Raw genomic sequence first — 27325 nt, 5'->3', positions numbered from 1 at the left:
GCATGGGGAATTTTCCATATTTCTAAGATGTCCTCAAGAGTTGTGTGCCACCAAATTAGCTGTAACACTTCCCAGATGCTCCTCTGAAGGGTCTATATCCTGGAGGAGGAGGCTGAAACCTAACCTTGGCCAACGGTCACCTGAAGACAGAGCTGGCTCGCGGTCGTGGCTTTGGCCTCTGGACGTGATAGAACCATCTATACCCACTCTCCCAGCAAATCCTGCTCTCAAAGCAGCGCCTCCAGCCTGCGCGGCCAGAAGACGACCCTGGCTTAACCCAGGTGTCAGGGCAGCTGCTGTGACCTCACCCAGAACTTCTGAGAAGGTCCCCTACACGGGTCAGTTTGCTGGCAAGAAAATGCTTGCTGGTCTACCAGCCAGCTTCTTACTTTGCCTCCTTCCGCGTGGTATTCTTTCTCCTCGGCGCCAAGCAGTTTGGCCAGCCCAAAATCTGTGATCTTGACATGCTGTGGTGTCTTCACCAGGACATTCCTGGCTGCCAGGTCACGGTGCACCAAGCGCCGGTCTTCCAGGTAGTTCATGCCCTGAAACATGGGGCCGTGCAGTGAGGGAACGCACTGGTTAGCCGACTCCCCTGGAGAGCGCGGACCTGGGTTCATACAAAGATGGCAAGGTGCTCCCCTGGGGAGAGCTGGTGCCTGCGCACAGGGATTTGAGGCCATCTTCACACAGGCTCTGAGCTGTCTGCGTCAGGGACTTGTGTTTGCACCCATCTGTGTGCTTCCTCAGCAGGACACAGTTACTTGCACCTTCAACACTAGTAACCACCTACTAAATTTTTTTTTTTTTTAACGGTAATTCATTTTCGAGAGAGAGAGAGAGAGAGAGAGAGAGACAGACAGAGTGCAAGCAGGGGAGGGGCAGCGAGTGAGGGAGACACAGAATCCGAAGCAGGCTCCGGGCTCTGAGCTGTCAGCACGGAGCCCGGCATGGGTCTTGAACCCACAAACTGAGCCGAAGTCGGACGCCCTACTGACTGAGCCACCCACGCGCCCCAGTAACTACCTACTAAATAGTGACAGAGCCAGAAGTCTGCTGTAGGGCTGAAACTTGGCTGGACGACTGTCTGGACTCGGGCAACCGAACCCCCTGCCTGGTGTCCCCTTCTCTGTGCTTAGTTGATCTACGAAGCAGGGAAGGTAAGGGTGCTCACCAGGCTGGGGCAGAGCCCTGCTTCTGGGTGATGTGAAGCCACACTCCCCCCCTGCTTCCCTGGACGACCTGATGGGATTCGCTACCAATGGAGAAGATTGTTTCTTTTTCCAGTTTGATTTTTTTTTCATTGCAATCACGTGGATACTGCATCTGCTTTTACAAGGTGGCCCTTCCCACCCCCTCTTTGGGTTGCCGCCCTAATTCTGTTGTAACCAGAGTCACTGCTAAAGCAAAAGAAAGAATACTTGAGAAGCACCCAGCACATTGCCTGACACCTGAATTCCCAGAAGTGTTACCCCTCAGCACCTGTCCTTGCCCACAGCTTTCTTGGGGTCTGTCGCGCGCACTTCCTGCTGGCAGGTGAGGTCACTTCCGGTCGCTACTCCTCCTTGCTCCATGCCTGCCTGGCTCAGCCAAGCTCCCTGGGACCCTCCCAAGCTCCAATCTGTTGACATGAGCGTGGCAGCTCTCACCTCTGGCCAGTCTGGCAGGTGGGAGAAGCCATTAAGTTCTGCAGACATCTGATGTTGTTTGTCCCACATTCTCTCCCACTTACAAATGTGCCTCTCTCTCTCCAGCCGGGAGAATGGGCCAGGTTTCCAACCTCCTTTACAGACAACACTCATGAGGTCCCCAGTAAAGACAGGCACAGAAATGCTTATTGAAATGCATGAAATGGAACCAAATGGGCTTCACTGACCCTGCGTTACTCTCTAGCTTTTTCGTAGCTATGGCGGGACTTCCATGTTGGGGCAATGGCAGGGAGTACCTGTAGGTAGGTATGGATTCCCAGATTTTCTGGCAAATTCTTTGCTTCCTTTTGCATGGATGTTAGGTAAACATTATTAGTGAAGTGACATTAAAATTTTTTTATTTTTTTTTAATGTTTATTTATTTTTGAGAGAGAGACAGAGAGTAAGCAGAGGAGGGACAGACAGAGAGGGAGACACAGAATCCGAAGCAGGTTCCAGGCTCTGAGCTGTCAGCACAGAGCCTGACGCGGGGCTCAAACCCATGAACTGTGAGATCATGACCTGAGCTGAAGTCGGACGCTTAACTGACTGAGCCACCCAGGCGCCCCCAATTTTTTTCTTTCTAGAGCAAAACTAACCCTCATAGGAAAGTAGGATCTTAGGAAGATGCTACCAGTAATTAGTCTTTGCGGGCTATTTTTGAGGGCTTCAATGTTTTTCTTTCCTTGGGAAAAAAATGATTAATTCCCATGTCTCCCTTCTCTGTGGTACTATCTAGAAAGTTCCTGAATGTTTAAGATACTGTTTGACTTAAGTGCCCCCGTTCTAAGATTTCTCAGGTGCTGCATAATAAGGTTAATAGGGCTCACGTCTACTCAAGAGGAAACCAGCAGGCTCTCCCTGGGACAGCGTTTCCAAATTAGGGATTATTATTTAGGAATGGCATGTGGAGAGTGAGAGGGAAGGAACAGAAGCTGAGAAAACACTTCCAAACTGAAGGCTGACTTACTACGCCCTGTCACCTCTCCCCACGACCCCTTCACAGGGGGCTCCATTCATCAGCTTCCTTTTCTCCTTTGGTTCCTGCTTGGTCCTCCTGTCTCTTATACAAGAGTAAGTCCTCTATTAAACATGGTGTACTCTTACCCATTCCAAAAGGGTTAGTTGAGCTTGGCCTCTCGCCTGGTTAGCGCAACATGTGCATTCCAGGCTGTATTAGCTCACTTGTTCTCCCTCCTTCCTTCTCTCTCTTGCCCTTGTTTTCTCTTTTTCCTTCCACCCTGCATGGCTTGCGTGCTCATCAGACCTTTCCCGAAGATTGCCTCAGTGGTAAGGATCACGTAGCTGTTGCACATTAATATAGTAATGATCACATATTAAGTCCTGACACACGGGAGCCCGTCAACCTTGCCCTATCCCTCTCACTTTATTTCAAATTTGTGCTCTGAGTTCACAAGACCCCCAAGGGGGGACGTTAGAGGGAATTTCCAGCTTCGTCTAACTACCATCTCAAACCTTTCATTCTGCCTATTGGAATGCCTAACAATCTGTGCACTGGACACATTTGCACAAAACTTGTTGAAAAATGAATGAATGAATGAATGATCAGAGCAGTGGACAGTTGTGAGCACTGATGATGTGCCAGACATTTCAAATACACCTCCAAAGAAAGCCACTCTGGTGCTGGGGTCCCGGCACCCACATGACCACCTTGAGAGCCGCCCCAGAGGGTTTAGAGGCCGGTCAGACCAAGTGCTCTGGGTCCTTAAGACCACCATTGGGACCCAGACCTAATTTCCTACTGATACTCGCATGCTGGCCCAAAGGCTGCCTCAGATGTCGAAGAAACTCCAAATAAACAAACAAAAAGACCCTCCGGTCTTTAAAGGACCAGAACCACTTTAATAAATTGTGACGTTTTCTCAGAACATTGGTCTTTAGAGAAGCCTTGGGAATGGGGAGGAAAGAGCCGTTTACATCCTCTGGAGCACCAGCTAATCAGCCAGAGGGGTTTAAATCAGAGATGATTTGGGGGCGGCAAGATTAGGCTCATTTGAACATAGATAAAACTCTATTCATCAAGTCTCTGTCCCACACTATAGAGGCAGTTTCAAAGACCATCTCAGTGCCCAGCAAAGTTATATTTTAACCAATCAGCAAAGATAAGAGATGTGATAAGAGCCCATCTACACAGAGAACCACAGGAAGCTGTATCAGCACCGGCTCAGTAGGGCCTCTTTGGGGAGCTCATTTCCTGAAGAGATCCTCTCTTTAATTTAAACCAACATATTTATTTTTGTTAATTACTACAGGACAGCTAGGATGAATTTTGAAATATGAAGGTTATACGGGAATTTGAAGAGCCAGCTTGGAACCTGTATGCACACAAGAGAAGCCCAGGGATATGCTTCACACGGATATTAAGGATTTTTCTGGCATACCACCTACGGAAGAAGAAAGGACTGGGGGTGGTTGGGTTTGACATTTACAGACTCTTTTCCCCGAGGGCTGCAGCATCCTACAACTCTTGGGAGGAGTCCAGAGTGAGAGGCTGGGATCCATTTCTGTTCTATTTCATAAACAGCCATGGGGAGTCCATTGACCCCTGACTTCGTGAGTACGGAAATGGCACAAAGTAGGAAGTAGAGAGGTTGGCAGATGGTTTTGGCAGAGTAAACTCAATAGTATGTTTCACCTACCACTGAGCCCCTACCCAGAAGAGGTAGAAAGTGTCAGAATTTCCAATCCCAGACAGGGCTCGTTTGGCACCAACATCCTACTGTGAGGGGACAGGAGACCAGCCAGGCTCACTGGTCTGTGGGTTCTGCCCTGAGCCATGACAGCAAGTGGAAGAGTACGGAAAATGAAAACCACGATGAGATATCACCTCACACCTGTCAGAATGGCTAAAATTAACAACTCAGGCAACAACAGATGTTGGCGAGGATGCAGAGAAAGAAGAACCCCTTTGCACTGTTGGTGGGAATGCAAACTGGTGCAACCACTGTGGAAAATAGAACAGAAATTCCTCAAAAAATTAAAAATAGAACTAGTCTACAACCCAGCAGTTGCACTACTAGGTATTTATCCAAAGGCTACAAAAATGCTGATTTGAAGGAGCACACGCACCCCGATGTTTATAGCAGCACTATCAACAACAGCCAAAGTATGGAAAGAGCCCAAACATCCAACAGCTGATGAATGGATAAAGAAGATGTGGTTTATATATACAATGGAGTTTTACTCGGACATCAAAAGGAGTGAAATCTTGCCATTTGCAACAACGTGGATCGAACTAGAGTGTGTTATGCTAAGCGAAATAAGTCAGACAAATATCATATGATTTCACTCATGTGTGAAATTTAAGAAACAAAACAGATGAACATAGGGGAAGGGAAGGAAAAATAAAAACAGAGAAGGAGGCAGACCATAAAAGACTCAACTATAGAGAACAAACTGAGGGTTGCTGGAAAGGAGGTCGGTGGGGGATGGGCTAAATGGATGATGGGCGTTAAGGAGGGCACCTGTTAAGGATGAGTACTGGGTGTTATATGTAAGTGACGAATCACTGGGTTCTACTCCTGAAACTTTATGTTAACTAACTTGACTTTAAATAAATATATTTAAAAAAAAAAAGAAAAGAATAAAAAACAGTATGGACTTGGGAGACTGGCTGCCTGGGGCCCAATCCTGATTTTGCTACTTACTAGCTCAAGACCTCGGCAAGTGACTTACACATGCCTGTGCCTCAGTTTCCCCATATGTAAACTGGGCTCCTCAGATGGTTAAATAAGTTAATCCATGTAGAACACTGAGGATGGTGCCCAGTGAAAGCCCTTCATCATCTCCCCCGAACTGCCAAATCCACCCACACTTCTCCCTCCCTTTTGCCGTGAGCTTGAATTAGGCCGCGACTCCTCCACTTTCCCAAAAAGTCTGATCGTGAACAAATTCCCGAGAGGCGCCCTTTGCTTTCTTCAATCGAAGCTGTCTTCTTGTTGGGGCTTACAGGGCCCTGCCGGGGCCTCCCCTCCTCCTCTCTAGCTCCGCACCCTGCCCTTCCCTTCCCACAGCAGCCCAGCTCTCAGCCCCTGAGCTGCTCTGCATTCCTGACACTGTGGGATGGCCACCTCTCACTGTGTGCTCACTGCCAACAGGCGGGCCAGGCCTCTCACTCACGTCTCCAGCACAGAACTCTCGAGGCTAAGCCACAGGCTGGTGTGCCCATCCCCTGCCCATCCCGCCCGTCCCCTCCCCACTGTCCTCACAGCACCTGGTGCCTGGCTGATAGACTGAGCCCACCTTGCCGGACCCCGTGTGTTCTTCATAGCAGCCTGCGGGAGTCTGTCCTCCGTGCACCCAGCTCTCCTGCTCTGACCATTCACTCCCTGCAACACTGCTAGCTGTGTGGCTCCGGTTCCCTCACTGGCTTATAAACTGGGGAGATAAGAAATTTCATCTTATTTATACATCTATTTCACACGATTCCTAATACTGGCACATACATGCCCAAGAAATGACGAAGTGAAATATCTAAACGTTGGTATTTTGATGCTTTGATATTTTAATAGCACAGTAACTTTCGACTTTTTAATGACTTCCTGCAAAGCGATCATTTAGGTTGATTAAATGCAACTGTAACTTTTTGTGGAACATTCGAGAATAAGTAAAAAATAATCCAAATAACTGAAATGTCTGGTAACTGGATCTACTGTTTGGCTCTGTTGCTGATCTGTCTTGTTGCCTAGGTGTTTACGGAGGAGGGTGCTTTGCAGGGGAATCAGCTCCTGGAAGTAATCCTTTCTGAGGACGGAGCAGAGGTCAGTGGTGAATCAGCACCCTTGGGCTGCACCTTGAAACTCATCTTGATGAATCCTGACCTGGAGCATAGAGGGAGCTGACCTGAGTGGGAAGGCCAGAGCCCAGGCGGGACCAGGAGCCTGTGCATCTGAAGTTCCAGAGAATGGAGTGTCTCTTTGCCACGACACCCTGGTTAGACTAACAGACTGTAGCTCTTTTCCTAGTTCTTCAGCCAGCATGATTTTCATTCTCTCACACCCCTGCTCATCTATTATGACCACAGTAGAGTTTGTCAACATGGGTTTCATGACAGGGCACCCAGAACCGAACATACGTGGCCTGGAATGTTCCGGCTACATCAGGGTAGAACGAGCACTTCTTTCTCCTCACCTGGACCTGATAACCTGCGAATGGCTCTGCCCATCTTGTCTCCTCCCCCTTTTAGCGGCTCCCAGGCAGTGACGGTTCTGACAAATGTGTGGCCCATGAAAACACCTGGGGCTTCTTCAAATAAACTTACACCACACCAAGTAATCCCGTGTACTTCCAAAATGAAAGCTTTGAACTAACTTTTTAAGTTTATCCTTATTAAACTGTATCTCACAGCCTGACCTAAGCATGGTTTGGTGCCCATCGAGCTGTGGTCAGAGAATGGCCCTGCAGCCCATGTCTTCCCGAGAGCCTCTGCCGCCTCCTGCCTTCTGTCTTCAAACCCCACTGGGGCCTGATCCCGAGGATCCTCGATGTATGCCAATTCCCTGAAAACTCAACTCCGTGAGATCTTAATCAGGGTTAGGTGATGAGAAAGTTCTTTTGTCCCAAAGGTTTGGGAAAATGACGGATTAAGCACAGTCCGGAGAGCTTGCTTTCCTGCAGGACTTTGCAATAATGTGCGGGACAACGGATACTCTGAGGGGTATTTTCCAAGAGATGGATGATAGGATGATAGGATCTTTCAGATTAGAACATACTATAACATTATTGTGCCATCTGATATATTTTCGGACTTACTAGCTGCCTTATGCAGCCAGAAAGAGTGGATACACTTTCTGAAGCAGCTAAGTCCCAGCAAGTGGGAGCTACCCGGCCTCATGAGCCAGGAGCTTAGGAAACAAAGATCTTTCTGACTGGGGGCAGGTGGCGGTCCTGAGACCGGAGAATAGAATCCATTTTCACTGTGTATGGTGAGGGGCTGTGGCTCTCTTCTGCTCTCCCAGTCCCATCCTAACCGAGTCCCTTCCTTCTTCTCTTTTCTTTTCCTTTTGCCCAGGTGATATAATTTGTCCTCTCAGCAGTTCAGCCAGGAAAATAAACTTGCCTAGCAGTGGCCAGCTCTCCATCAATATTGAGAAAACTTCCCAAGAGAGTCCATGCCTTTGTAAATCAATGCAGGACGTTTATAAGTCCATGCATCCCACTTTAAAAATGCCACGAGTTTAGTTTCTGGTCAGCCACTAAGTGTTTCTGGGTGGTTTCAAAAACAGCATTTCATACTTAGATAAAAAGTCACTAACCCAAGAGCAAATTTCTCTCTTCACAACTGAGGAAACCATTATTTTCCTTTCCCTCCGGGACAGGCACTCCATCACTACAGCTATTCAAATAGAGTGGGAAAAGATTTCTTTTCTGAATTAGAGAGCAAATCTATCCCAGACCGCTAACAGCCACCACCTGGAAGAACATCAATGTGAAGTAGAGCTAAACAAAGTACAATAGACAGAATAGTGGATTTCAATTAACGGGCTGAAATTGTGAGTAACGTTATACGGAGAACGATCTTGCAAAACTCTCAGGCCCTGGAAACTCAACTCGGGGACTCTGGTAACTTCTATGACAGGGCCCAGGCAAAGCTGAATTCCTCCTTGCTGTGGCTACCAGCATATTTATGTTTGTGTGTTTTTTTTCCATTTTGGTCGGAGAGGCTGGTGTTTAGGGTAAAATACACTTCCAACTTTGTAGACACCAGGGGTCAGGCAGATTGAAACGTAAGGTTGCAAAGGAAAGAGAGGAAAAAAAAAAAAAAAACTCACGACTGTGAGAAGATCCGGAAACAGGAGATGCTCTACTAAATGAAAGCGATGTACAACTCGAGGAAGACAGCATTTCAGCTTAGATTTCACTTGTTGATGCAACAAAACTTAGCCAAAATACGGGGCAAGAAACGGAGAGAGGGAGCATTTAGTGAGCACCACATGCATGCGGGAACCATGATAGATGCGTCAGAGGCTAAATGGGGTTGTCCTCACCACCCGGGAGGACCGATGGCAGAATCTCGTTTACAGCCAAAGAGACTAGGCAGAAAAAGACAAGCAACTTGCCGGAGGTCACATGGCTAATAAATGCCACCACTGAGATTCGAATCTACACTCCGCTGACTCGTAAACACAGTTCTGTATTGGACAAAACTTGCTGAGGCTATGTGCCCCATCGCAAGAAATGTCACTTTCGTGGAGCTGGTGGTTGCCATGAGATAATTAGAGAAGAAATGCTCAGTCTCTTGGCACCCTCTGGTGAAGTGGGCCTCATGAATCTGGGAGGAGAAGCCGGCCGCAGATATACAGAGATCTGGACGCTCTGCCCCGGGTGGCGATGCGGCCAGGACACCCACTCTTCCAGGGCTCACCTTCCAGATGGGGCAGGTGGGCACACACTCGAGTGAACAAGTACATAAGCCACATCTTCCCAGGTAGCAAGATGTGCTTAAAAGAAAATAAAGCAAATAAAGCAAGGTACGGCGGGCCATACTCCCAGTTTGTTGCCTTAGATAATCGAGGAAGAAAGCTAAGTGAGAATTTCTGGGTTCAGGAGTCAGCGTATGAGCAGACCTCTAGTAATAATTCTATATTCAGTAAAACCTACTTGAGGCTAACCACCTCCTCCCCCAGATCAGCCACTGTTCCGGACTGAATAGGGTCCCTGAGTTTCATGCTGACCAGGAGCCTCAGAAAGTGACCTGGTTTGTTTGGATACAGGGTGTTGGAGATGTAACCAGGTAAAGGTCTTGGATGAAATCACCCTGGATTTAGGGGTGACATGTGTCTTTTAAGAGAATGGAAAAGGCAATTTTGACTGAGACACAGAGAAGGAGGCTATGTGAAGACTCAGGCAGAGGTTGGAGGGACACAGCCAGGAGCCTGGGGATGTCTAGAGCTACCAAAGAAGGAAAGGCAAGGACAGATTCTTCCCTAGAGCCTTCAGACAGGGCATGGCCCAGCTGGCACCTTGATTTTGGACTGCTGGGCTGCAGAGTCGTGACAGGGTGAGTTACTGTTGTGGTAAGCCACCAGTCTGTGACAATTTGTGGCAGCCTCAGGAAACTAAACCAGTCACAGAAATAATGAGCATTTTCATGAAACCACAGCATCGGAGGCATGGCTCCCCACTTCCAGGGCTGTTCTCTAATAACACGAATAACCCCTCTGCTCTGTGGCCAGGGTACGGCTGGGAGAATGACAGGAACACCAGGCGACTAGAGATGGTGAGAGGAGGAGAGCCCCCCCACTTCCCAGGGTGCTGGGAGCCTCTGGCAGCTGTAGATGGCACCGGAATAAACAGCAACGTGCTGCTCTCTGGTCATCCTGGGAGGTGGCCTCCCACTTGGCCAACGTGGCCCAGAACCCTGGATTCAGGAAAGGAGCCTGCATTCCCTTGGTGCCGGTGCTCTCAGCAAGAGTCTGTCCTGTGGTATTATGGGCATCCACTGGCTGGCCAGTGCCCCAGACATGTTTTATTTGTCCTATCAGTCACCTCGCACACCTGCTAGGAATTAAGATCAGAACACTGTCGAGTAATTCCACAGGACTGACTACCACCACGACTCGGGGTGATGTGAGCAGGCAGGAACCAAACAACACCTGGTGGAAGACAGGCTTTCTGACTCTGTGGCCCCAGCACACCCCTCCACACCCTGCCGCATTGGGGAGACAGACAATGTCAATGACATACACGTTCAGAACGGGGCCTGCCCACAAACTCCCCAAATTCAACCCAATAAAACATTGCCAGGAAAAAACAGAATTTGGCCAGTTGGGTTGCAAATAACTGATGCAGTGCTGGGATCAAGAGAGAGAGGTCTGAGGGGAGCCTGGGCCACTCCATCGGTTCAGTAACCGACTTTGGCTCGGGTCATGATCTCGCCGTTTGTGAGTCCGAGCCCCGCAACGAGCTCGCTGCTGTCAGCCTGTCAGCACAGAGCGCGCTTCAGATCCTCTGTCCCCTTCTCTCTGCTCCTCCCCACCTCGCACTCTCTCAAAAATAAATAAACATTAAAAAAAGGGGGGGGGGAGTTTTGAGATTAAAGTACAAGTCCTTTGGAGGCCAGATGGGTAGTTAAATACCCAGCACATGGCTCTGCTTCTGTCCTCAGCACACAGGTAGGGCCACCTGGCCACTGTCAGCGTTATCCGCCCTCCCTCGCTCTGGATCAGGCCTGTTAACAGAGGAGGGGTGGGCACATAAGGAGTCCCAGTGAAGCAGCAGAAGCACCTGTTCACCTGCCAGGTCTCACACCCAGCCCCTGCCCTCGTCGTCACAGCCACACTGCCATCTGAGTCCCAGCCTCGGCCTCAGCCTCCCTGCTTGCCTTGTTATCAAGTCCCGACTGGACAGAAGCCACATCTTGACCGTAATAGTCAACACAAAGAACGCCAGAGAAATGAGAGCATTGGCCATCAAATCGTACTAACCACCTAATAAAGAGAAAATTGTTTAAATGTAGTCATATCATTAGATTTTCAACGTGCAGTGGGACAGTCACTGATTTGATGCCAAAAGCAATCAATTCAACTGAAACCAAAATAAAGGAGAGCGTATGCTGTGTGTCTGGGTACACACGCACACTCACGCGTGTACCCTCGTGGCAAACTTAGTTGTCCCAGGATGGAGAACCCAATTGTCGATTTTCCAGCTGTCTTTATTTTTTTCCCCTTGCTGTTTTTCTTCGGGGCTCCCACGAATGACCGCATCCTCCCAGGCGATGAGGGACAGGCACCGCGAGCTAAGGCAGCCGCACCTCCTGTTTAGTGGGCATCTCTGCCCTACTTTCAGAGCCGGGCCCTGCTCTGTGCACAACCCCTCTGGGTGGGCTTCCACGTCGACTTACCTTCGCAATCTGCACACACCAGTTGAGCAGGTACTGGGAGCCAATGTTGTCCTTGTGCTCTCGGACATAGTCCAGGAGGCAGCCGAAGGGCATGAGCTGTGTGATGAGCTGGACCGTGGACGTCAGGCAGATGCCCAGGAGGCGGCACACGTGGGGATTGTCCACACTGGCCATCACGTAAGCTTCCTGCATGAAGGAGAGGAGAGGAAAGCATTAGAAAGGTCCCCCTATGGTGGCTGACGGGAGAGGCAGGCAGAGCCCTTTCCGGGTAAAAAGAAGCAAAGCGCAAACGTGACTTTGAGTTCCAAAATGTGTGCTTGCGGAGGACGGGGCGGCCCATGAAAGATTCAGTGCAACGGACATTTACATTCACGCGAGGTCTACTGCATACATATTAGGCTGTGAAAGGACCCGTGAGTGGAAGACGGGACCCTGTGAGTGTGAAGCAAGGCTTTTCGTCTACAGAGAGACCCACGCAGCATTTGGCAACAGCACACTGAATGAAAACGGAACCCGCTGACATCTCTGTTCTTAAGACCTCTGTCCGAAGGCCAAAGCTGCTGCACCCTGAAATGTTGTCAGGGCTGCAGAAATCCATGTCTGGGCCCCTACGCCTTGGTAATGCCTTTCTCGCTGAATGGAGACACGCGTGCAGAGGTATGATGGTGAAAGTTCCCAGCAGAGGTCACACAAGCCCGCAAGTGGCCCCGGAGAGAGACCTCACTTCTCAACAAGGCCGGTCTCAGTGGGCAATGGTCCACTGCACCACCATGTTCCTGGGAGTAGCGCCAGAGAGGCCCTTCTGGGTGGCTTTGAACCAGACAGAGGGCATTACATTAGTGACTGCAGACTCTGTTGGCTGCCTGGGATTCATTTGTTTTTTGTTGATGTTGTTGTTGTTTTAAGTTTTTATGTATTTTTGTGTGTGTGAGAGAGAGAGAGAGAGAGAGAGGAACGCGCGCGCACATGCGAGCATGTGGGGGAGGGGCAGAGAGAGACAGGGGGAGAGACTGAATCCCAAGCAGCCTCCACACCGTCAGCGCAGAGCCTGATGTGGGGCTCGAACCCACGAACTGTGAGATCATAACCTGAGCTGAAACTGAGAGCCAGACACTTAACCCACTGAGCCACCCAGGCGCCCCTGCCCAGGATTAATTTCTCAAGAGAGGGGGGTCGACGTTGCCGCCGTGCCTCAGTCTCAAGATGGGAAACTGTGCTGTTCTGCAAAGTGCCCCCTCCCTCATTTAACTGGCTGTCACGGCAGAGGCCTTTTGAGACACAGAACTGTGACTACAGACTTTATTTTAACCCTTCTATTCTTGGGTGCAAGAAGCAGGTTTTATTTCCAACTGCGCACACAATGGGACCCTCTCTTCTGTCTCACAGCACCCATAAATTCTGTCCTCCCTTCGAACACCTTTAATTCAGATGTGACAGGGACCATATGGCCTGCAACAGAGAGCTCAGAAGTTCTTTCATATATTCCCACCACTCCTGAGGGCGGAATGTGGACTTGGCCCCCAGGAGAAGGGGGATGCTTGGGTGAGAACATCACAGGAGCCAGGGGTGACAGAGGAGACCGAGGACACAGGTCGCTGGGCTGGGGGTGGAGGGCAATACACATACTCCCAAACTCAAACCTGATCACATCATGTTTCTTGCCTTCAGCCTTTCTCCGGCCTCACAGTTCCTGGGCAGCCCCAGGCCTTGAACGTCAGCCCCTCCTCCGGAACCCCCCACCCCCCCTCCTTCCCCTTCTTCCTGCTCTGGGCTCTCTCAACCTCCCTCAGGCCCTCGCCCACAAGAGGGCCTCTGCCTGGAATGTCTTTCCACCTCCTCTTTCCTTCTCTGACTCCTCCTCCGAGGGGCCTTCCCGACTCCCCAGTCTCAAACTCTCTTGGCATCTCGCAGTTTTTCCTTGGGGGAGCAGGCTCTTCACTGCCTGGGAACTTGCTGGAGATACAAATTCCTGGGCCCCACCCAGGCCTACCCTACCGTGTGAGATGCCGGGAGGTGCGCCCAGCAATCTGTTTGAACAAACCCCCCAGGGGATTCTGAGTGCTCAGGAGCGCTAATCATAATCTGCTCTTAAATACTTGTGTGATTCTGAAAATGTCCTCCCTCCCCATCAAGCTCTTTGAGGAAAGGACTACATTCTCAGCTCCCGTCATTTGCCTCTTTAGCGCCATATTTTGCTGGCAAACGCTGTTCATTTGTCGCCTCAATATCCCCTGCATGTACCTGAGGCCTCAGCAAGTGGGGTTAATGCCTTGGTGCAAGGGTAGACATTTATTCCTCTTTTGTCCTTCCAGTGGTACCAAACACCTGTCTAGGCACATAAGTGCCTCAAAACGGTCAGGACTGAACTACACTGAATCATACAAAGGCAGAAATTCAAAGCAAATCAGAGACCGTGCCACTCCCATTAACAACAGCAACAAAAATTCCCTTAGCTTTTAACATTTGCTGCCAACGTCTGTGTGGATGCTTTCCTGCAGGCCTAGGCCCTCTCCTTGCAGGGAGAGCTGGGAGAGCTGGTATTTCTTCTGTATTATAAACATCATATCACAACATTTAAGGGCAGGGTAGACATTTGACACTTATGCACATTCAAACATCGTTTAATCTTGGAGAAGCGCTGTTTATAAAACTTAGAACTGGAGGGTCCTGCAAGTCCCATTTCTTCTGAGGCTGTTACTTGCCTGAAAGGGAAACTGAGGCCCAGGGAGGCGAATGGAGACGCCTTGTGTCAGAGCTGGGCCCACAGAAGGGTCTCCTCACAAGGGAGGCACCCTCCACGAGCCCCCTCCTCACCCCACACGCTGCACCCCGTGGTCTCCTGTAATGCCTTGTTGAGCGCTCTGGTTAACAGGCTACCAGAAAGCTCGGAGACCTCGTGACACACACAGCACATATATAAATGTTTGCATTCTTTTTCCATTGCCTTCCCTAAACTTAAACTGGGAAGTCTATGGAAAAATTAAGAGGCCACGCGATTGCCAGAAAAGCACAAATCACGTCTCTCCCCCAAGTCTGGGAAACTGTACAACCATAACTCCAAAGAAGTCCTCTGGCCGTTCCTATTTTCTCAAGATCTGGTTGAGATTTGGAAACATGTTGTATTCATTTTCGAGGGGAGAAAAATCTGCAGAGCAGAGCAGTTTGAGCTGCCCATCTGTTGTGGGGCCGCGAGGAGCTGACCTGGACCGGGGGATCGGGGAACGGAGCACGGGGCGTGGGTGTCGGGCCACACAGAGCCTGGAGCCCTGCCAGGTCCCCGATCCTATTAAAATCCGATAGTGCAACAGAACTAGGTCATCGCTTCCGCCCCGCCCCCAAATACAATGGAGACGCTGTTTGGTCGTGTGTCCTGTTTGGTGTGCACAGAAGTTGAAGCGAGCTTTGTTCTGAGCTGTTTATCTTGGAATCTCAAAGGTGCACTGTGACTTGCAGAAAGAATGCGTGGTAGTCCACAACAGTGTCTGGACTGGACACGCCAGCCACGCGCACAGACCGGCAGGCAGAGCCCACGTTCAGTTCAGAGACCCCGAGGCTGAGTCACATGGCAGGGTGCCTCTGAGGCTTTGGGACCTTGACAGTCTATTATTTTGTCCCGGTTGCCAAAATGATGTTTGATGCCTTCCTTTTCACTTTTCTCCTTCAGCTGTGAACTATTTTAGGTTAAGAATTGGGGCAAAGAGGGGCGCCTGGGTGGCTCAGTCGGTTGAGCATCCGACTTCGGCTCAGGTCATGATCTCGCAGTTCGTGAGTTCGAGCCCTGCGTCGGGCTCTGTGCTGACAGCTCAGAGCCTGGAGCCTGCTTCAGATTCTGTGTCCCCCTCTCTCTCTGCCCCACCCCTGCTTGTGCTCTGTCTCTCTCTGTCTTTCAAAAATGAATAAACATTAAAAAAAAAATAAAAAAAAAAAAGAATTTGGGAAAAGAGGGCACCTGGGTGGCTCAGTTGGTTGAGCGTCCAACTTCATCTCAGGATCTCACAGTCCATGAGTTTGAGCTCCGTGTTGGGCTCTGTGTTGACAGCTTGGAGCCTGGAGCCTGCTTCAGATTCTGTGTCCCCCACTCTCTCTGCCCCACCCCTGCTTGTGCTCTGTCTCTGTCTTTCAAAAATGAATAAACATTAAAAAAAAAATTAAAAAAGAATTGGGGAAAAGAGGGCGCCTGGGTGGCTCAGTTGGTTAAGCATCTGACTCTTGATTTCGGCTCAGGTCATGATCTCACGGTTCATGGGATTGAGCCCCGCATCAGGCCCTGTGCTGACAGCATGGAGCCTGCTTGGGATTCTCTCTCTCCCTCTCTCTCTCTCTGCCTCTTCCTTGCTGGCATGAACTCTCGCAGGCTCTCGCTCTCTCTCAAAATACATAAACATTAAAAAAAAAAAAAAAGAATTGGGGAAAAGGATTCCACTACATTTTAAACTCCTTCAGGAAGACATACACTGAACCTTAAGAATGAAAGGTAGGTGCCCCTACATTTTTGAAACTGTACCAGTTAACTAAGCCACCAGCAGCAGCTTAAACCAGAGGCTGCCGCGTGTATGTTCTGGATCTCAGTGCCTGATCTCAGTAGGGGAAGAAGGGTAGCCAGTATTGGGTGCGTGGGACCATTTACAAGTGAGTATGAGCACTTCAAAGGACACGTTCAGCCCCATCGGGCTGTCCTGTCACAGAACTGACTTGCCCTTAGCTCACTGTTGAAACTGACCTTATAATCACTTCCCTTACTGGCTCCTCCTTTCCTTCAGGGGCTCTCCATCACCCAGGAATCACCCTGCCCTGATGGGATTGCCTGCGAATTCTGGGCAGACTGGGCTTCAGGAAAAGCAAATGACAAGTTCTCAAGTGTGTCACCCATGAACTGTGACAGCTGTGATGTCTGATATCAGAAAAGATAAGAGTCCAGTAGAAACAAGAATCAAAGGCAGGAACAAAATAATGGGGGGCAGGGGGGTAGAGAAAAGGAGTTGACACTGTGGTATGGTATACAAGAAAGTTAAGAGAGTAGATCCCAAGAGTTCTTAGGCAGGGAGCAACTTTTGTTTTTTTGCTTTTCTTATTGTATCTATATGAGGCGAAGACACTAGTGAACCTTACTGCGGTATCACGTCACAGTATGTGTAAGTCAGGCCACCATGCTTTACGCCAATTATATCTCAGTAACCCTGGAGAAAAAAATGCAAAAAACAAAACAAAACAAACAAAACTTCCCCCAAAATGGAGGGAGAAGAGAGCAGGAGAGAAGCAGAGCAAGAGGTAAACAGAGGCTCGTGTTTTGTAAACTTTTCAGGGTTTACTTTATTGTCCACCCCTCCTCTACCCCACCACAGCAGATTTCCTACGGTTTCAGGGGACCTGGAGGTCCTTTTCAGTGAAAACGACTTCTCCCCCAAAGCACACCTATTGTCTTCAAAATCCCCCTTACTCTGGGTTGTAAACATTGCTGAAATTCACATTTCAGCATTGTTTTGTGAGATTTATTGGAATGCCCTGAATGAGTAAAACACGAATTAAGGAAGCAGACTCCGCAAAAAAGATTTTCTTTTCAACGCAATACGTGAGGGAGCTGGAGGTTCTAAGTCAAGAGTCTTCGCAAACATATTTCTTGCGGTTATGCCAATGAGAGTTGACGGTATATGTTAATTGGACTTCACGTTAATTTGTAAGCCATTGAAAATGAGAGGTAATTTTGCTCGATACGTATATCTTCAATGTGTGCGATTTGCTACTGCACTTTATTTATTAATACATCATCTCTCATTTAGGGTGTGCCAGAGTGGGAATCTCCTATTATAAAGGAGGGAAGTCAGCTGGGGGTAATTGAAGTGTATACAGTGTTATGCCACTGGGAAGCTCATTGTGTCTAAACACATTTTTTAAAAGGCCCATGTTTGCTTTGTTTGGTATATATCCTGTGGGTTAGATGTAAGATGGGGGAGTATTACATTTGCCTCCTGTCCCTCCCCACCGTAGGATAACCAAATTCTCTAGATTTTTGAGGCGGTCAGTTTTCTTTTGCTTCGACTTTGTTCCCCTAACCTCCTGCTAAGCCTCTCCAGCTTCTCTTTCTCTGGCTCTGCCCTGGGACAGGAGCAAAAGTTTGCATCAACCCACAGCAAACAGAGGCCAATGGTGTTCACAAGGACACCCCAACGGGATTGTCTGCTGGATCGTCCTGGGCATCCCTTGAAGCGGGCTCGGCCACATTCCATGGTGGCCCCTCTTTCAGCCAACTGCTGTTTAAAGGGATGCAGTGCCCTCGCCGACTGGTGAGGAGCCAGAGAAGATGACGAAAGTTCAGTGGTACCGAAAGTAAAGACGTGCAAATAATCTTGTGGCACATTTCAAAGTCTTGCCCCATAAACTAACGAAGAACACTGGAAATAACATTTAAGCTATTTGGGGGAAAGTACCAAAGAGGGGCAACACTTTACAGAGCTTCTAGAGAGCATCCATACTATAATCACAGGCACCTTTAAAAAAAGCCACTTCAAAGATAACTTGGTAGGGCGCCTGGGTGGCTCAGTCGGTTAGGCGGCCGACTTCGGCTCAGGTCATGATCTCACGGTCCGTGAGTTCGAGCCCCGTGTCGGGCTCTGTGCAGATGGCTCAGAGCCTGGAGCCTGTTTCAGATTCTGTGTCTCCCTCTCTCTGACCCTCCCCCGTTCATGCTCTGTCTCTGTCTCAAAAATAAATAAACGTTAAAAAAAAAAATTAAAAAAAAAAAAGATAACTTGGTAGAGCAAAATGGACACGTGCTTCAGGGGCAGAAATAACGATAGGCTGGAATCCTGTGCCAATCGCGTGAACGTGAGCAAGCTTCTTTATGCCTGCAAAGCATACTGAGTGTTAACCCCTGCACCACAGACTCATGGGGAGAGTTCCTCGTGTGCAAAGCAACTAGTCCTGAGCCTGGCCCTTGGTGGACAGCCAGCGATTGTGAGTTTCTATCCTTTGGGGAGACATAGCAGAATGGAGGACCCAAGTCTTCTCTATCGGAGAAGCCGTGAGAGGGAATTATACCAACTACAGCCTGAAGGGAAAAAAAGACATGAAAGTGAACATTTAGAATGTGGTGATGGAGAAAGTCTAAAACAGGGCAGTGTGTGGCTTCTAAAATGTGGCTTCTGATGTCCACGCCTGTGGATAACTAGGAAACAAAGGAGAAACTCACATCAAGGATTTCCTTGTTGGCTTTTGGAGATGTGGCTTCTCGTAACTCCTTGATGGCCACGGGAATTTTAACCTTCTCACCTTCTGGGATCCAGAGTCCCTGTGACGAGGAGGGAGAGAAGACATTAACTGGCGATTGTCACATTATGCAATATGCTGACTCACGAGATGCACGGACTTTACCAGTGACACCATCTGAAAGGGTGAGGGACCTTGAGCACAGCTCTCTGCTCCAAGGTCACCAGTGCTAGGTGCCATGACATCTCAGCAGCTCTTTGGTTATATAGTGTTCCATGAATCAGAGTAGTTAGATTACAAAAAACCCAAAGCTTGTGCGAGTTATAAAACCAGTGTGGATCATTTTGTCCAGAATTCTGAGATACTGGCTCTGGGTCTAACGGAAATCAGACTTGATATAACAGGATCCACGAAAAATAAATTAAGAGCTGTTTTGACCTGGGCATTATTTGGATGCTGTCATGCAGTGAGAGGCAGTCCCCCTTCAGACTCCATCCCTGCCACTCACCCCTTTACAAAGTCAATGCTGTCCTCCACGATAACTTTGTTGTCTGTGTACAGGTCTCACAGGACCACTTATACGTCACCAGTATAAAAGATTCCCTCTCGACAACTTGGGGAAAACATCAGAATTTCTTTCCCAAACCCTGAGCTACACATAGAGTAGACAAGCTTGATAGACAGTACACAGCCCAGGACTTTGAATATGCCCACCAAACTGCATCCCCAGAAGTCTCGGTGCCCTGGTGGCCTCACCTTGTACACTGTGCCAAATGCTCCAGAGCCCAGCACCTTGATCTTTTTGAATTCTGTTTCCTTTAAGATCCTCAAGAGAGCTTGGTTGGGAGCTTCTCCACTGGGCGTAAGAGGCTCAACAAGCTGCGAGAGACAAGGAAGGAGGGTCGCGGCCTCAATGCTCAGGCCCACATGGGAGGAGGTGTGAGCCAGGCCCAGACACAGCCATGTGTGGATGGGCGTCAGCACCAAGAACCCGCCATGCTCACTCGGAAGGAGGAATGCACACCTTCTCTTTAGGACTTCAGAAAAGATATGTTGGGACAGGGACTCCCTGATACAGGTGTCCTCGCACAGAAGAGCTCCATTTCAACAAATGCAATTTCGATTTCTGTTTCCAGCCAATAAGCTGGGCTGAGAGAATTCTGGTGAGGGAAGTTTTGATATGGTTGGTCATTTTGGTAGCCTGTCGGGCCTCCTAACACACACAAGTGCCATTGTGCTATGAGCTGCTACGGGTCCCTCCTCCCAGGGACTCTGGCTTCTGACACACTGCCGGACACAAAGAGGCCGGCCGAAGACCCACCAGTAGAGTGAGTCACAAACAGAGCTCAAAATGGAACGGCACTATTGTAGACAATGGGATTTGCCAAAGTAACATCTCAACATGTGCCTTCACAGGAATCACCAGACAACCTGTTTGCAAGCCCTTCTCCTGTGCATGTACCTGAGTGCTGTATGTTAAACAGGACTCCTATGGCTTTTGTATCTGTGTCGTGAGACTTATAATAGGAACATTGGCATCTCACTCCAGAGAGGTACCAAAACATCATTAATTGTTTATACCTGGACATTCAGAGATTCTTTCTGGTTTTTCCATCGTAAGCAATAAGGCATAATAATACAATTACATATTTAAAATAGTTGGCAACACTTGGCAGGAGAGCCTTCGTTCCTGTCTGGGGTGCTGGGGAGAGGGGCACTGGTGGGCGTGCGGGGCCTGGGCACCTACTCACCTCTCTTTCCTGCAGCAGTCTGCGAAGTGTGCGCTTGCGGACGATGTGGCGTCGGCGCAGAAAGAGGCCCACCCCAAGGGCCACCACCACCACCAAGAGGAGGCCCCCAACAATCCCAGTGGCGATGGATGGGATCTTGGGCCTGGAACAAGAGGGAGACGTGGAAAAGTGAGGTTTGGTGACAGACTCTAGTACATTGGCATTGTATGTATTTCCTGCATGTTTTGGTACATTGACACCATTTAACATCATCTCAGAAAATAGATACCATGTGGCTTCTACAGAGAGGAAAGAAAGCAAAGAGTTTCTAGGGTAGTGTTTCCACCTTCTTGAGCATAAGAGGCTTTGCCCCCAGGTTTTTTTTTTTTTTTTTTGCATTTTTTAAATTGACCTATCATCTGGACATCTCCATGCGACTCCTTTTCTTTTCTTTTTTCTTTTCTTTTTCTTTTCTTTTCTTTCCCTTATTTTCCTTTCCTTTTCTTTTTTCCTTCCTTCCTTCCTTCCTTCCTTCCTTCCTTCCTTCCTTCCTTCCTTCTTTCCTTCCTTCCTTCCTTCCTTCTTATCATCTATCTATCTATCTATCTATCTATCTACCTATCTATCTATTGAGAGAGAACATGCACACACACACATGGGGCAGGGGCAGAAGGAGAGGGAAAGAGAGAATCCCAAGCAGGCTCCACACCAAGATGGGCTTGATCCATGAGATCATGCATGACCTGAACCAAAATCAAGAGTTGGACGCTTAACCAACTAAGCCACCCGGTGCCCCGACAATTATATTTTAATCTTTTAAGAAACCACATAATTCAAAAAGTAACTCAGACTTCAGTAATGCTTTTTATATGAATTTTCATGTATCCCCAGAGTATCTCCACACATACGAAGCCTAGAACATCACATCACATGTATTAAGACATGCATTGTCTACTGGTTTGCCTAGGTGAAGGGACTCTTTCCATAATGTTGAGATTCTTCAAAGTGTTCTTGGCTTTCAAGATGGGATGACAGCCATGTGGAATGCTTTATGAATAAGCTTGGGGGAGGTTATCATGTGATAGGATTTCAACATAAAAAAGATCATTGTCATAAATGAGTGATGTCACCATGCAACATCAAACCACTCTGCCACATTCTTCTTCCCACAAAGGTGGTGTTTGATTCAGGGACAGCAAAAACTCAAAACTCAGGTTCTAGAGCTCACTGAGGAAACAACCATCTGAATTCGTGGGTTCTGAATTTAGAATCTTCAAATTCCATAAATATAATCTGTATTTATAGATTCTAGAAATACTATAATACAATCTTCAAGTCCTATAAATATAACCTATATCAATTTAATATAAAATAACTTAATTTTACATATTAAAATTCTATAAAAATCATCTTAAAATTATTGTTCTCAAGTATCTATTCTATTTGAATTTCTGGCAAACTTTGTATTTTTAGGAAGAATTGTTAAAGAACATCAAAGATTAATTAGTATCATTAGCACATAAGTATCCCAAGATCCTTATAAATTGCTTGTAAGTGGGTCAAAGGTACTTCATGACAATGATATTTACAACACTTTCTTCTCAGTGAGTGAAAAAGTCATCTCCTGCATTATCCCATCTCCCCAGTGAATGCACTTTGGATTAATGAGTTTTTATTATATTGAAAAGAACACCAGAAAGATATAAAGAATAATTGGTTACAGACTATCTGTTCCATGGGGAGCTGTAGTAAGGGTGAGTGAATAAAAAAGGAAGAAAAACATAAAAAGAGTAAATATCACAAAGAATGGCCATTGGCTAGTTTCCAGGTGGGGCTTTGACAGAAAACCTCATTACAAAGGTACCGAGTGTAGCATGAAGATAGGACAAATTTTGCTGACATCCCGGTAGGCTCAGCAAAGAGGAAGCGAGAGACTGCCTTACTTGTCTTTAAGGTTTCACTTGAGAGTAGGGTTAGTTCTGGGGCAGAAGAGTCAGCTGACAGGGAGGGCAGGTTATTGAAGGGATTTTGTAGACATGATGAGAAATGGAAGAGATGGAGGTTTGGTTAGCGTTGGGGACATCAGGAATGACAAAGAGGAGCCTTGTACATCATTCTGATTCCTCACTAGACAGTGTTGGTCGATAACACCACTCTGTCCTGAGGAGTCTGAACAGCCATTCCCCATTCTGCCTTTCCTAGTGCAGCATTTCAAGCAATGATAGCAAATGAATCAGAACTGAAATGCTAGTGGAAGTCATTGTTTAGAAAAGGGGAGAAAGTCCCCCCAAGCTGGAGCTGTCATCACACAGGAAGGTTTGTGATACGGTCAAATGGATCATCAAGCAGGAAAAGAAGAGAAGCTAGAAGGAGGCTCTAGCAGAACTGGTGTGACCAAGAAGTCATAAATAGACTCCACATAAAGAGGAGCACTGTGTACCAAGTACGAGCTGGGCGTGGAACTGGCCCCAGGGCTCACATCCTGCATCCCTCCCGCCGAAGCACACGACAAAGTAGGCACGGGAGAGGTGGGTGCAACCAGCAGGATGGTCTCTTCCAGGGATGCTGTGCCAGCCCAGAGAAGAAATAAGAACTGTGAAGGTAGGGGCACCCGGGTGGCTCAGTCGGTGAAGTGTCTGACTCTTGATTTCGGCTCAGGTCACGGTCTCACAGTTCATGGGACTGAGCCCCACCTCGGGCTCTGCGCTGACAGTGCGAAGCCTGCTTGGGATTTCCTCTCTCTCCCTCTCTCTCTCTCTGACCCTCCCCTGCGAGTGCTCTCTGTCAACATAAAAAAAATAAACTTAAAAAAAAAATCTGTAAAAGGGGCGTCTGGGTGGCTCAGTCGGTTGAGCAGACCTCTGACTTGGGCTTAGGTCATGATCTCGCATTTGTGGGTTCGAGCCCCACATTGGGCTCAGAACCTGGAACCTGCTTTGGATTCTGTGTCTCGCCCTCTCTCTGCCCCTCCCCTGCTCGTGCTCTGTCTCTCTCTGTGTCTCAAAAAATAACGTAAAACATTTTTAAAAATCTGCAAAAAAAAAGAACCTGTGAAGGCAGAGGGGAATCAGAAATGCAGGAAAGCATTATCTGTGCAGATAGAGTGTTTGGTCATTTCTGAGAAGGTCCACTAGACTCAAGTAGAACACTTACCCATCTGTTGCACAGCCTTCAAGACCTGGCCCAGAACAGCTGTGGGTATTGAGGGAGAAATACACATTTTGATCATAAGTCAACGTGCTTTAAATTACTCTCAAATCATTAAAATCACCATGAATCTCAATTTGGGGGGGCAGCAGTTAATTATTTATTTATTTTGCATTTATTCATTCGTTCATTCACTCGGCACGTATTTTTGAATGTTGCACTCTGTGACACGGATTGTTCTAGCACTTAGCAGAGTGGACATTTTCTGGCCTCTGTTACTGAAATGCGTTCATGCGTACTTTATGATATAGGTATAGCTGTCTCATATCTGGCTCTAGGATGTCAGTACAGGCAGGGGAGGAGAGGCGGCCAAGACTAGAGCCATACTAATTAAGGGGTAGGAGGAGAGGAACCGATGTGTGAGGATGAGTCTCAGGGGCAGGGCAACGCTAGTGATGACTTCAGACCCTGGAATCCAGGGGCAGTACGGGAGCTGGTTTCCTCTCCTCCCACAGGACTGAAACATCTTACATACAGCAGAGACGGCATTGGTCTTAAATGACTCTTGAGAAGCTGGGTCCCCATTCTAGTGAGGGAGGCCACCGTCCCTTATTTTGATTACAGAATGATATAAAAAGGCAGAATACATTGGCTTTGAAGTATGGCAACATTTGCCAAGACAAACATCAGTAGGAAAACAGAATATTCCAATTAACTGCAAAAGACAACTCATGCTGTTGCACATGGATGGACCTAGAGAGAATTATGCTATCTGAAACAAGTCAGAAGGAAGAAGACAAATCCCGTAAGATTTCATCTATATAATGGAGCCTAAAAAAATAAAACAAACGAACAAACAAACAACAGCAACAGACTCATAAATACAGAGAACAAACCGGTGGTTGCCACAGAGAAACAGGGGGGATGACTAAAATGGGTGAAGGGGTTAAGGGGTATGAGCTTCTAGTTATAAAATAAATAAGACATGGGGATGAGAAGTGCAGAACAGAAAATATAGTCCATAATGTAATAATTTTGTCTGGGGACAGATGGTGACTATACATATTGTGGGGAGCACTGTGTAATGTATAGAATTGTCAAATTGTTATGTTGTACACCTGAAACGAATAGAACATTGTGTGTAAGCTCTATATCAATTTAAAAAAGGAGATGGGGGACACTACCATTTCATGGCCTGGGGAAGGATGAAGGACTACATTTCAAGTATGTGACCAGGCCAGAGGCGCCTGTCAAGCACCCCATTTCCTACTTCAGTCAAGGGCTGGGATTTGTACACTCCTCCCGGAGGTTAGGGTCTGTTCCCTCCCCCATTTCCAAGCTGTCCTGCTCCTTTCTCCCCAGTGCCTTTGGGCCTTCCTTCCTACACCACACACACACACACACACACACACACACACAGGCTTTTTCAGGAAGTGGATGCATGGGAGGCCTCCCTATTTCACACTCTATTATCTCCTAGGGAAACCAAAACTCAAAGACAAAAGGCATCACTAATGAGTGACCACTGATAAACTCCCTACTCACTAGCTTTTTCTCCCCCACAATGCCCCGCAGTCTCCAAGAGGGAATACTACACAAAGTGAGTGCAAATTGAAATTGTCCATTTTGGGACCACACAAGGGGTTTTTTTTGTTGTTTTTTTGTTTTTTGTTTTTTTGGTTTTTTTTGGCAGCCTCTGAAGGTGCTGCGGGGGAAACAGCAGGGGTTACTAGGGAGAAGCTACTGATGCAGAAGTAGCTCAGGGGGAAAGAAAAGCCAGTTTACATCTGAAGAGGTGACTTGACAAGGACAGTGACAGGACAGGCGCTGGAAGAGTCTTGATTTGAGTACCCAGCTCGAGCCCCTTGGGAAAGCTGATAACACCTTTGCATAATTTTGCAGAAACAATTGTTGAATATGAAGTAAAAGAGCCCATATCACGCTATCATTTAACGTCATCAGAAAACTGATTCTCTGTCCTCTACTTGACTTCTTCTTTTTTGGTTACGTACAATGAAAACAGGAAACATTCTGCCCGGCATCGTCTGCACCACAGTCAGGCTGTCACTCACCCGTAGGTACAGTTTGAATGGCACAGGTGACACATGCGATTGGCGTCTGCAAACTTCCAGACCAGGGTGTTGTTTTCTCCCATGATGCCAGCCGGGCAGGTCTTGACGCAGTGAGGGCCGTCAATGTAGTGTGCACACTGCACGCAGCTGTCTGGTCCCTACACCAAGATGGACAGAGACATGTATATAGGCTTCCTTCTCTTTCGAAACTGAAGTAACTTTTTACTTATAATACTTTGTGTGAAAAAGAAGTCAAACAACAGACGTTCTTAAAGCAGAAACACAACAAGCTTGTCTGTGACTGTGAACCACTGTTCACAGCCTACTGAGAAGTCTTCGAATGCATTGACGATATAACAACGGAAAAGAAACTATTCTGTACGCTTCGTGACAGTTTACTTAACAGACTGTGGGCAAGTTTCTTTGTCAAAACAATCTTGATGAGTCTACGTGTACGTTTACATCTCTATCGCTCAGATGGCATTGTTTGCATATCATATCTGAACTTAAACAGCAGCTATGTGGGAAGCCAGGCTTGCTGAGGCGAACTGAAGAAAGCCCACATCTATGTTTCTCCAGGGACAAGAAGGCAGTAAGTGGAAGTAAGCGGTGGGGGCATAATTAACTGTATACTGTGTTTATTCGATTTCATTTGCTAAACTCCGAAAAACTCACAGAAGTGAAACTTGACTGTTCGGGTTGTGCCCTACATCAAGGGAGTGAAATAAAGCTGGTAGGGAAGGATGTGCTCACTGGTGAAGTTCTCTGATGTCTCTGTTTTGTCCAAAGACTGAGCGTTCCCAGAACCAGAACGGTCAGATGACTAAGTCAGAATCACCAACAGACTTATTTCAATGATGAAAATTTAACCTAACACCATGTGAACTTATAAACCGATGGTTTACTTTGTAAACTGCCCTGTTAGCAGCCTACACCTCAAAACACAGCCTTCAGCCTGATTTAGAGATAGCTTTTGAAAAATGTGTTCAATTAGAAGGTTTAGATATGGCTGTTGAAGCTCAAATACAAACAGAACTCCTTATAAATAATATTGAGAATGAACAACATTGGGACATTGATGTGAGGAGGACCTGAATTCTCACGTATACTCTTTATGTAAATAGAAACCTGAATTTTGAAAAGTTTTGCTATGTGTTTCTTTAAAAAAATTTTTTTAACGTTCATTCATTCTTGAGAGACACAGAGACAGAGCATGAGTGGGGGAGGGGCAGAGAGAGAGGGAGACACAGAATCCGAAGCAGGCTCCAGGCTCCAAGACATCAGCACAGAGCCCAGTGCGGGACTCGAACCCACGAACCGTGAGATCATGACGTGAGCCCAAAGTCAGAGACTTAACCGACTGAGCCACCCAGGTGCTCCGCTAGGTGTTTCTTTAAGAACTCTTCAAATAATTATGAACGAATGTTAAATAAGAATCTGATGATGTTTGATTAAGATGACGAAGCAATGATGACAGATGTCAGAAACAGTGAACACTGGCTGTCGATGTCCCCAGCCTCCCACAGGCATCCCTGGTTTTTGGTAAAAGAGTAGATGTTATTAGATTTGTTGGAGGGTGTTGGACAGAAAGGGTGAATTCTCCTACAAGGTGGGTTGCGTGAT

General features: G+C 47.6%; 1 protein-coding gene across 3 annotated transcripts in view; it reads right to left on the bottom strand.

The window, feature by feature from the left end:
- The window catches only part of EGFR (epidermal growth factor receptor), a 62032-nt gene that overhangs the window by 10275 nt on the left and 24432 nt on the right, over nucleotides 1–27325 (bottom strand). For all 3 annotated transcript variants that reach the window (XM_047095788.1, XM_047095789.1, XM_047095790.1), the window contains 7 exons: nucleotides 25703–25860; nucleotides 23637–23675; nucleotides 20505–20646; nucleotides 19510–19632; nucleotides 18737–18835; nucleotides 11551–11736; nucleotides 390–545 (listed from right to left, as the gene is read on the bottom strand). In XM_047095788.1, the coding sequence (XP_046951744.1) occupies nucleotides 390–545; nucleotides 11551–11736; nucleotides 18737–18835; nucleotides 19510–19632; nucleotides 20505–20646; nucleotides 23637–23675; nucleotides 25703–25860 (903 nt within the window). The remainder of the gene's footprint in view (nucleotides 1–389; nucleotides 546–11550; nucleotides 11737–18736; nucleotides 18836–19509; nucleotides 19633–20504; nucleotides 20647–23636; nucleotides 23676–25702; nucleotides 25861–27325) is intronic.

This window comes from Lynx rufus, unplaced genomic scaffold (assembly GCF_022079265.1).
Source record: "Lynx rufus isolate CCGP_SWC_20201006 ecotype Redwood Valley unplaced genomic scaffold, mLynRuf1.p SCAF_4, whole genome shotgun sequence".
Lineage (NCBI taxonomy): Eukaryota > Metazoa > Chordata > Mammalia > Carnivora > Felidae > Lynx > Lynx rufus.
The sequence above is the reverse complement of the archived record's forward strand: the minus strand, read 5'-3'. Positions and strand labels throughout refer to the sequence as shown.